At 49.0% G+C, this 10,617-nt stretch overlaps 3 protein-coding genes across 3 annotated transcripts in view; 2 read left to right on the plus strand and 1 right to left on the minus strand.

Moving 5' to 3' along the window:
* The first annotated feature begins 2,751 nt into the window (after positions 1-2,751).
* On the plus strand, positions 2,752-3,616 carry BU25DRAFT_415842 (uncharacterized protein). Its single transcript, XM_033707631.1, has one exon. It carries the CDS (start codon positions 3,009-3,011, stop codon positions 3,402-3,404), a length of 396 nt encoding a protein of 131 aa, XP_033555851.1. The 5' UTR covers positions 2,752-3,008; the 3' UTR covers positions 3,405-3,616.
* Positions 3,617-5,753: 2,137 nt separating this feature from the next.
* Positions 5,754-7,488, plus strand: BU25DRAFT_463440 (uncharacterized protein; the record flags this gene model as incomplete). Its single annotated transcript, XM_033710605.1, has 3 exons — positions 5,754-6,575; positions 6,663-7,248; positions 7,298-7,488. 3 exons carry the CDS (start codon positions 5,754-5,756, stop codon positions 7,486-7,488), a joined length of 1,599 nt encoding a protein of 532 aa, XP_033555852.1.
* Positions 7,489-10,149: 2,661 nt separating this feature from the next.
* BU25DRAFT_415844 (kinesin light chain 1) overlaps positions 10,150-10,617 on the minus strand; it is a 4,462-nt gene continuing 3,994 nt past the window's right edge. Inside the window, exon 3 of the mRNA XM_033707632.1 lies at positions 10,150-10,614. Within this exon, the coding sequence (XP_033555853.1) occupies positions 10,246-10,614 (369 nt within the window). The 3' untranslated portion in view covers positions 10,150-10,245. The remainder of the gene's footprint in view (positions 10,615-10,617) is intronic.

Below are 10,617 nucleotides of genomic sequence, written 5' to 3' on the forward strand. Positions count from 1 at the left end.
CGACGTGGGTCCTCTGCAAGTGGGTCGGTATATGGGTCCGTGACGATTGTTTGTGTACGAGATCCACGTTGTATCCACTGCAGTCCTTTTCGTACAATCTCGGTTCGTATAACAGATATTGCGAGTGTTGATTATACTGGGTATCACTGACGCGGCTTCACAGCTCGGTCAATCGATACTGCAGTTCCTTGGCTGCTCTCGTCCCGTTGCGTAGTCCTGTTTGTTCAGTGTTGTTTTGCGAGTTGTTCATGGATCATAACAGGACCCTCTGTTTCCACCACCACTATTTGCAGAACTCTGGCCAAAGATGGACTCCAGAACTTCAGGGCAAAACGTTGACCAAAGATTACTACTGCTGTTGCTCAATGGCGTCTTAAACATGCCAGGGAGGTCACAGGCTTCAACTGGAAACGGAAGGTTGTCAGGTTTAGTGATAAGTGTTCAGTCCAAAGAGGTTCAGGAGCCAATGCTGAGTGGGTGTTCAGGCTTCCAGAGGAGAAGTGGGACCATAATAAAGTCACAGAAGTGACAACTAATCGTGGTAAACAACAGATGGTTTGGGCTTCAGTTTGGGTTACTTTGGGGGGTTGGGTTGGGAGGTCTCCTCTGGTGATCATGGAAAGGGATAACACCTCCAAAGGACAAGGATATACCGCCTGGTCCTATCTTAAAGCACTAGACGAAGGTCTCTTACCCTATTACAAGCCAGGGGAGCAGTTTATGCAGGATAACGCCCGGGTTCATACTGCAAAAAAGACCAAGGATTACCTGGAGCGTCACGGCATATGGATGGTCAATCACCCACCATACTCACCAGACCTTAACCCCATTGAACACCTCTGGTGGGCACTTAAAAGGGCCATGCACCTTGCTTACCCCAAATTCGATATCATAGGAGAGTCTCAGGAGGATTGGGAGGCATTCTGTGAGGCTTTGAAAGCAGTGTGGTTGACCATACCTGACACACTGATCCGTTGCCTTATTCACAGCATGCAGGACCGTATCAATGCTGTTATTAAGGCAGATGGTTACCAAACAAAATACTAGGCTTTTACAAGTAAAATGAGCCATAAACCATTTGATACCGTCTGTTGTTGGTGGTGCTACAACTACTCAAAGTTGTAATGGAAATGTTGGTGAGGTGGCTTGTGCGGATGCGCGCCCAGATTAAAGGAAGGTGACTGTAACTACCTGGAGGTGGCCTCCTGTAATACAGTCAAAGCAGGAAAGGAAGTCCCGTTAGCATGCCTTGTCCAACTTGCATTCCACGGTGCGCTAGATTGCGTACATCTTTCGGACGTTCCGGGCTTGTTGGTCAAGGTATGGGCAGATTATCCCGGCTCCCCATTATGACTTCAAGCTGTTGACAGGGGACTAGTCCATACAGCCCTACCAGCACTAGCGCTTCCTTGCTCCCGCCATGTCATGAAATCTCGTGCACCGGTTGGTACTGATGCTCAACGCAGCCAGAACCAATTTGGCAAGCAACCGTAAGGTGATTTACAAGAGGACGACTGCGCATGAGGATAAGATATGGTGCGGTAGGCACACAGGCTCCAGGGTTTATAGGGGTCGTTCCAATGCAGTACGAGCGTGGACGTCCTTGAACCCGGCCAGTGTTGATCTACACGCCGAAATGTCGGTGGTGCAGCCCTGCCACGATCCTGACCGTAGTAGTAGAACTGGTAGCAGACAAGACCAAGCAGAGATGGCTTCGAGCCTCAAGCAGCGACGCATCGAGACACGACGTTCCGCGGGGGTGGAACGAAGGGCTCCAGCTGACATCTACGCGGTGTGCTCGCTGTGCCGCCTATGTTAGCTCCACGCCAGAACAGCACCAGTCAGTACGTCAGTACCAGAAAGTTTCAAAACGCCGTGGCTCGGGGAAGGAGTGTCGTCGTAGGCTTCTGCACTGTTCTGGCGCGGCGCTAGAACCTCGCTTGATCAACTTTGGTGTACCCTAGAGCCAAGATGGGAGATCCCTCCTTTGCCCTTTCCGAACTTGCTGCAGCCTCCCTCACCGCCCGAGTCACGATTGAAGCGAAACGCAACACGGCACGATGCAGAAGTGACATATCACTTCCGCAATGCTAGTACGAGCGTCAACTTCGACACGGCGTCATCCGTTGCAGCATCGAAAGCGCCCGAACTGCCAGCATACCCTGGCGTGCCCTCGACGGCTGGATGTCAGACAGGGATAATTTTACAAGGTTTCTCAAAAAAGGGGCTAGCATGTGCTGGAACAGGACACCTCGGACAAGGATGTGCTACGATCTCGTGGGCGGGCGATCCAACTGAGCATTTCATCACAAAGTTAAGCAGCAAGAATTGTTTCGATTTCGCAGCGGGCCGGCGAAGGGCAAATTTGCATTACGATGCTTTCCTGTCAACATGTCTTAGCATATATAATTATGACCCTTCTCTTTTGCTATGCTTGAGCTCTATCCTTGGACGCAGTAATATACACAATTCTGCGTTGCATCTGTTTACTAGAGTTCATGAACAAGACGAACTGGCCTTCTACTGTCGCCTTGTCTCCATTTTTGGCCCATATTACTACGAGAACCAGTTTACAAAGGACGACTGAAGACACGCAATGATGAATTACCCCTGTTGCTGGCAATTCGGTTGTGAGTGCTTTGATTGTCAGGAAGAGCTTCAGGAGTACTCCAGGAGTCTTGGCCCAGGTTCGATCTCACTTCCTAGAACCTAAATTTACGACTGATCACAAAAGCAGAACCTGTTATTACCTCTGACTCTGCACATCTGCCGATCGACGATCAAACCACAGTCAACGAGTACGAGATATTAGAGAAAGCAACGGATGGATTGGGCTCTAGGTATGAGCCTCCAGATCTCAAATTACACTCAGGAACTAAACAAAGGGCTATAGTGATGCACAAAAGACGCGTAACGACTCAATAGCATCAGAACCGGCGCCATCATCAGAGCGATCATCATATGCAGAGTCTGAAATCCCCCCTGAATCTTCACAACGTCCGCTGTCAATGCTCCCAGACCTCACGGAAGACCAATGTCTCGCCAACCCAGACTTACCCGACCAACGCATTACGGAATATATAACTCCATCCCAGGCGCAGGTCATACATGCTGAGCCGAGTACGTCAACTCGTGGTTCTCCACATGGGCCTATTGTCCAACCCAGTATAACGTATCTAGCATCCGGAGATAGGGAGATCAGATGCCCATTTCTGGAGTGCAGCGGTCAAAAGTTCGGTCGTCTCTATGACTACGAACGACACTACAACGGAGCCCATGCAGTGAGTCCAACTGTATTCTGGTGCGATGTTGTAGGTTGTGGTCGTAGCGAGGCAGAGGGCGATCGTTTCTTTCCGAGGAAAGACAAGAGAAACGATCATATGCGGAAGATGCACGGAATGTGAACCGTGGTACGGGGTGGTGCTGGGCGGTTTGGGTGGGGAAGTAATGCGTGCTGATGTAGCCTTGTGGTTGCCGCTGACAATGATGATCAATCTGATAAAATGTTTGATAAATATAATCTGTACAATACCAATTTGAACTTTGTTTCGTTCGAAGTATTAGAGGAAACTGTTATCATGGTCTAGTAATTGTGACGGTGACTCTGCGATCCTCATTTTGGGCGCGTAATCAAGAGGTAGGTGGCAGTGCTTGAGCGACACAGCCGTGAGGTCCTCCAACATTTCGGCCCGAGCGCCAGCCACCATACGTCAACAGCGTACAGATACGCATGGACCGTGAAGTGTAGCTACGAAGCAAGGCTGAAACAGTCTCTTGCTGGAAGAATGCTGACGGAGAAAAAGGCAATTCTCTCGCACACGCCGCGACTTAGCTTGAGATCTTGGTGGAGAATTTGAGTCAACGTTTTGGACAAGCTACTGAATCCTCACCTGCTTGCGCTGCAAGTGTGCAGGCATGGGTTGTTCGTACGCTGTGTTCTAGCGGTGACAAGGCGGACTTGAGGTTCATAGTGATCCTAGCCTGTTTGGCCCATAGTCAGGTCGGCTGAGCCGTGGAGTTCTGCTTAATAGCAGTCCCCAACTGTATGGGCTAACCATAAGAATCCAAGAAGCTTATTTCGAACACGAGCTTGCAAATTCACTTTGTAAACAGCCACGTGTAGTGACCGGGAGCTCCAGGGAGAGAGCTTTCCGTGAAGCGGCTCACTCAGTGTATCATTTTGGCGAATCTGATGTTTTACAGTGCAAGTCTTGACAAAGGAACGATCTCTTGCGTGTACCGCTTGGAGCGTGCAGGTTTCTGGAGAAGGTGCGGGCTGGCTGTAAATGGCGCTACAGCCTCGTGCGTTGCGCTGCGTTAACAGGAAGGCTGCGACAAGGCAAACACAAGGCTCGAGCTAGGGCCTGCGTCGTCTATGCCAGAAATAGGACCATTCTGCTTTTTCGAGTCGTGCAGCCGAATAACAAGCTTTTGGTTGCGCCTCTACATCCACGCGTAGTCGTTAGTAAGTGACGCAGTCGTCGAGAATGAAGCGGTCGACTTGCTTGGATTAAGATGTTCTGGAACATTGTTGACAAGCGAGCCGTGGTGAGTTGTGACACAGCCACAGCTCACGTACTCGATGCGCGAGGCAGCACTCTTCTGAACTATACATCAGTGCACTCTAGCAACTTTACACCTTCGAAGGGCAAACGGATGATGGAGGTATCGTGTATATCGTTTGCAACGATGTCCCGTTCCAAGATCATCCACCACATTGCAATTCCGCGCCTAGTAACACTGTAACTGCGTGAGCAGTTTCGGTTGGAGGCTGTGATCAATGATTGTATTGCTATCTGTGTTGTTGTTCGGTGGTGTTGTTGTCCAGAATCTCTCAGCTCAGAGGTAAGTGCGCTTGCACTCGGGCAGCGTCTTCTACGATAGGATATCATGTGACCTAATCCACGTAGTTACAAACACTCTATTCTCTGATTCCACTTCGTCAACATGTCCTACACCAACGAGAACTACTTCGATGATTCTCAAGCCGTCCCGAACTTTGATGAATACGTACCCTGGGACAATGAGCGTATGTAGAGACTCTTCCATCTGCCTATCGATCGATTTTAATGACTCTTTAGTTCTGTACTTGCCCTCGGTGACTTCCAGTAACGCGCCGCATGAAAATTTCTCTTTCTTCGACACACCACAGGGGCCGGCACCTGCAACAAACCCTTTCAGAAACCTGAGCCTGCAGGATCTGCCGAGGTCAACCACGTATACGTATGTCGAGCGTAACCAGCCGCCGATAACAGCTAGTGGTTATCCGATGTGAGATCCCTGATTCTCGATTGCAGTGTTGGTGCTAATTCTTCCAAGTAGACCTGTCCTGCATGACCAACAGTCAAACATGTGGACACCGACAACGGGTACTCACGTACAACAACCTCAAGCCACACAAGCTGTACCAGAGCATTGTCGACATCGGCCATAGAGTGACCACGAACGTGCGCCATTCGACGTAGACCATTGTCGACGTCAGCTATACCACAAGCCCTCCCAAGGATCTCGACTCCTGGTGGCCACACCGTTTGTTGGATCAATTGTTCAGACGATGGTGACGATGTGATTCTCGAATGTCGTATACCTAGATGCAGACTATGCCCGTTGAACTTGGTCGCGAGTCTCTGAATGTCTTGGAGCGTTGTGTTCGGACCACGTTCGGTCAAATCACCAATCTGGATCTACCCAAGCGGTACTGGAGCACGTCACTCCATACAAAGAAAGAGTTGCTCATAGAGACCTTTTTGAAAATGACTGCAGAGACGAGAGCACTCGAACTTTTATTTCCCTACCATGATGAGGAAGCCTTCAGTTCGGGAAGACTGTATGTGACTCACATCATCCATCGCGACTACCCTGGTAGTCTTTCGGCCTACCTCAAGGCGAAAGGCTGGACACTTCGAAAGACCTATGTGAGGATTGAGAAGGTATGCCCTGGCTCGGGCTATGTCAGCATTGAAGTCGAACTGACAGTCGATGGTCTCATGAAGTACAAGGAGGTCGCCCAGGTCATCTTCCAGTATCTTGCCATGGTCGAAAAGCAGCAGCCACAAGAGTTGATCATAGATGAGTGGATTTGCGGGAGCAAGCGTCACTTTTATCATCGGCAAAAGTCTTCCCCCAGTTCCACCACAAAGTCTCTGTCCACGAGCATGCGGAGATCCTCTGATCACAGGCGACTTCTTAGCGGTCTCACCTTTGTCCATGAATTCGATGTCAAACTTATCAGCAAAGCCTCATCAGTCCTCCGCCCTCACGATATCAACATCCAGCTTTACAGCAAATGCATACCCAAAGGTTCGAAGGGGATAGAGACGTGGCAAGGTCTGACGTACAAGGCTGCCAAAATGCCTGCAGATCTTGTGCAAGGGCTGCAGGAAGCGTTTGAGAACAAAGAGAGGCTCAGCGAGTTGCATCTAAACTTCCGCAACAATCTGATGCCAAGTAAATGGGTCTTGAAACAACCAATGGACGATCAGGTCAATTCTCTTCGCGGTGACAAAATGAGTGCTTCACACGAATGGCAGGAGTTGGAACCCTCACAACAAGCAAGGGTTTATCTCAGGGCTTTTGTAGGTATTCGGAAATCAGTCCACGAGGATGTGCTAGCAGCATTGGAGAGTATGACGGCGGAGCAGATTTGGTAATTCCAGTCACAGGTTTCGGATCAATCTCACATTGAGATCTTTGCTCTTGGCAATATCATCGAGGAGGTTGTGCTCAAGATCGCGAAATCAGTACCTACGACTGTGATACCTATGACACCTGTCCCACATTACTCAAGCTGGAAACCTAGTACCAATTTCTGCTTCCAGAAGGAGTCTCCGACAGCAGGATCTGGAAGTTGCTGGGTATATGCCTTATATGTCGGACTTGCAGATGATAGCGACGTCCGCGCACATCTCTGTCTGGCTCGACAGCTACTTTCCGAACCATGCAGGCAGTTTTTCGAGGGCAGATATCGAGGGCCAGATCGTGCAGACGTAGAGAAGTGGATAACAAGCGAAGACGGCTGGGAGGACTCTTATGTCATTGTCAGTAGCGGACGAACTTCTGAGGTCGTTGAAGCTGACATCGAGAGCTTTCTAGTGTCTTTCGAGACGACACTTCATGAAATGAGTGGAGCGGAGATCAAGCACCACAAGAATGCAGTGAGTGGACTTTTCCAAGATGCCGACGAGGTTTATACGGATGCTGATCGATTCTTCGGCGGTAAAATTGGGGACAAGAAATGGTCTGCACCAGGTACGTGATCATTGCGAATCTGTAGTTCGCCTCATTGACCGATGCATAGATGCCCCCAAAGTCGTCGCGGATCGTATCGCTACACTCGACAAGAGAGATATTGAAGCTTTTTGCTCTCGCTTTTTCTCATCAGCTTCTTCACATCGAGCTAAATTGTCTGTACATCTGAATGCGCAGCGCAACCGAAAATCCTCCGCATCTGACGATCCGGCCAAGTCAAGCACCGAACACGCAGACTGAAAGTTACCGGTCGAGTGCCTGCTCGATGGGCTAATCTTAAAGATCCGAAGCCTGCAGGTAATCACCCAGGATGTTTCGAAGAGGGAAGCAGATATGCAGGGCTGCGAGCAATGGAGCCAAACAGATGTTCAAACAAAGGCTCGTAGTGGTTGAGGGCGTAGTTTTCTTCTGCACAACGTTAAGTCTTCTCACTAGTAGAACTGGCGCCGTTGCAATTTTGTATGGTCTTGAGATAAATCTGTTGATGTGACATTTACTCTTTGCTAAACCACGCCCGCCAAATGCCATCTCGATCAGACCGCGGCCATCACAAGGCCGTCTGGGTGTCTGAAGCTATTATCATGGACGCAAAATTGGTTACGAATGTTTACATGGGTGCTGATGAGCCTCGAGGCTCGCTAATTCTCAGCAGAGCAAGAAGTATCAGTTCTCGGTCAACTACAGGTTGGCGTCCAGAAGCTTTCCTTCAAGTTTGCTTCAGCAGTCCAGTAAATTTGTAATTTTAATGTTGCACAATGACCAATAACGCGACCTATCGATAGGTGCAAATGATCAATGCTCCGAACAACTATTGCCCATCGCACTTTGACCGCTATGATATACATCTCCAAAACCATCTGTCACGGTTCAGGGTGCTCTTGCCTGTCGAACCTCACCTGCTATGAGAGTGACTGCCACGTCACACTAGCGTTGTTTACAGCTACTCACCTATACGTACTGTCCGTAGCTTCACCCAATACAACCTCAGTTCAATCCTTCAATTCTTCCCACAGCGTACTGATCACTCACGATCCCCAACACCATCTTTCTTTTTCCACGATTTTCTATCATGCTTCACGTCGTGCATCTTCAGTCAGGTCTGTGCAAACGACATGTAAATTTACCTATAAAACCATCATCTTGTTCATTGGCAGGAGTGGCACGCCAAAATATCAAGCCCATAGCAATCGAATGATTTAGTAGTCACCCCGTGACAGCTGGCAGTTGCTAGACATAGCTCGTCAGTCACTTCTCTATGAAAGGATTGCATGCCTCTCACCTTCCATTTTGTTGGGCAACACCACGCCTGAAAGTATAGGTTGTGACAGGCTCTGTTTAGCCGCATTCTTCACAGATCACGCGTCGTTCTGCAATTCGCTCACGGTTTTCCAAAATGAATTCTCGTGGTTCACCTTTATTGCGCCAAGCCATCGTCCGGGAAGCGCCACTGAAGCCGAATCGTGAATCGAAAATCCAAAAGGGACACATCAAAACCCGGCAAAACAGCGCGAGCAAACTCCCTATATATGGCAGGGCAATATTAGTTTCACTAAACTACCGATTCTTTGAAGCGTTTTTGTTGAAAATTGTTCCCTCCTAAAAATTATAAACCGAGATTCCAATTTATCACTCCTTGCTCTTGTAAGATCCCTCCTAACAGCCAAAATCTTCGCTCTCCAAACTCTTCTGGAGGTCATTATTAGTAGAGAGACTCAAGGGTCAAATAATCAAATAAGCGCAAACTAAGATTCCTAACTTGCAACGTAAGGGTCTTTGAGTCTGCCGAATGTCCTTAATGCCCAAGCAGAGCTAACACAACGCCGCCGCAGCAGATCATCTGTTATTGGGCAAAATCCGGTTTGCGAAAATGAAATCCTGATAACTAAAACAGTTGAGGTATGAAATGTTTCTGTGCCGCTTGATCACTGGAATCAGCAGCTGTACTTTGCGTGCGGTTTCTCGATTCCACTCCACCGTCAACATCGATTTTCAGTTAGCAACACCATCGCTTTGTTATGGAGGCTCCCGGATCTTACAGCAGGAGAGATCATGTTTGGCAGCACGCAGCCTCCTTCACCGCCTTTCAATGATGCTACATCCCTTCGAGAGCTCGGTACCAATCACCGATCGCTAACTCACCATCGTACAGTCAATCGTAATCCATAAATCCCCTCTATCGAACCCTGCTCCAACCGTAACCGGGCAGCCGTAAACCTATAAACCGAAAGACCGATTTCATCCTCTCATACTCGCATCGTGACCCTGGAGTTGCTTCACTGTACAAAAAACTTGGTACAGCTGACCACGGTAACATTGGGCACACTTGGTGCCTTCACCAAGCGAACAGCCCTTTTCTCAGGCTTTGAGGTGAAGGGCGCTTCAGGTAACCACACCGAAGCAGAGCTTCAGATGAGCATATGGATGGCTGCTTCTTTGCGTAAAAAAACAGATCTAGTCCAACTTGCGCAGGCTGAGTCAACGGCAACGGTGGTGATCTAGCCTGCGCTCACTGTCGTTGGGCATGAGCATAACGTATACTATGCTTTCCCCTGTGAAGACCTGCTGTTTGGGAAGAGTGATATTCATATATTAGACCCAGATCTGGATCGATTTGAAAAGCTGAGCACCGATTCTGTTCGTGAAATCTTCCGATTGCTGAGGCTTTACGGTAATATGTTGGGATACAACATGGATGATCGTGATGATGGGTGTTGTGGTGGAACTTTGAAGCCTATCCTTGAGCACCTGGCGGCTAGACACTCAAACACAGGAGGCTGACACAAATTACGAAGGACGAAGTCACTGTGCTGTTGACAACAAACGCCTCTGACCAAAATTTCGATTGTTGTTCCGACTTGCATCTCGTTCGGTTACTGCACTGTACATCCACTAGTTGGTACTTGCGGCTGAAGCTGTTGAGTGACTAGATGTTAGGAGGAGTATGATTACACAGTCGTACCTGTACGAGCGAAGTGTACACATGCGACGGTGGCTGAACTAGTCTACGTGTAACTTTGATCTTCTGATGCCGATCTTCGCCAGTGCACGTGATACTATCGATCTCTTGCTTGCGGGCATGCCTACATTACTTGGCGGCCTTCCAGAACAGAGAAAGGTTTGATTCTGTTCTTGCAACGCGAGCATCTGGTGATAGTGTTTGAGACAAGTGCGAGTAGTTGGGTGATCCTCTCCAAGAACAGTGTCGTATGCAGCGCATACTTGGTCAAATAGATAGCGGGAGTCATCGTAACGGAGCTGCTTCGCAAGAACGTAAGCAAGGCTGTACATGCTCGTCAGCGTGTCTGGGTGCTTGTCTCCCAACACCTTCTTTCTCAGCCTCAGCGTCTCGCGATGCATCTTCTCTGCCTC

This window comes from Macroventuria anomochaeta (genome assembly GCF_010093625.1).
Source record: "Macroventuria anomochaeta strain CBS 525.71 unplaced genomic scaffold BU25scaffold_52, whole genome shotgun sequence".
NCBI classification, from domain to species: domain Eukaryota; kingdom Fungi; phylum Ascomycota; class Dothideomycetes; order Pleosporales; family Didymellaceae; genus Macroventuria; species Macroventuria anomochaeta.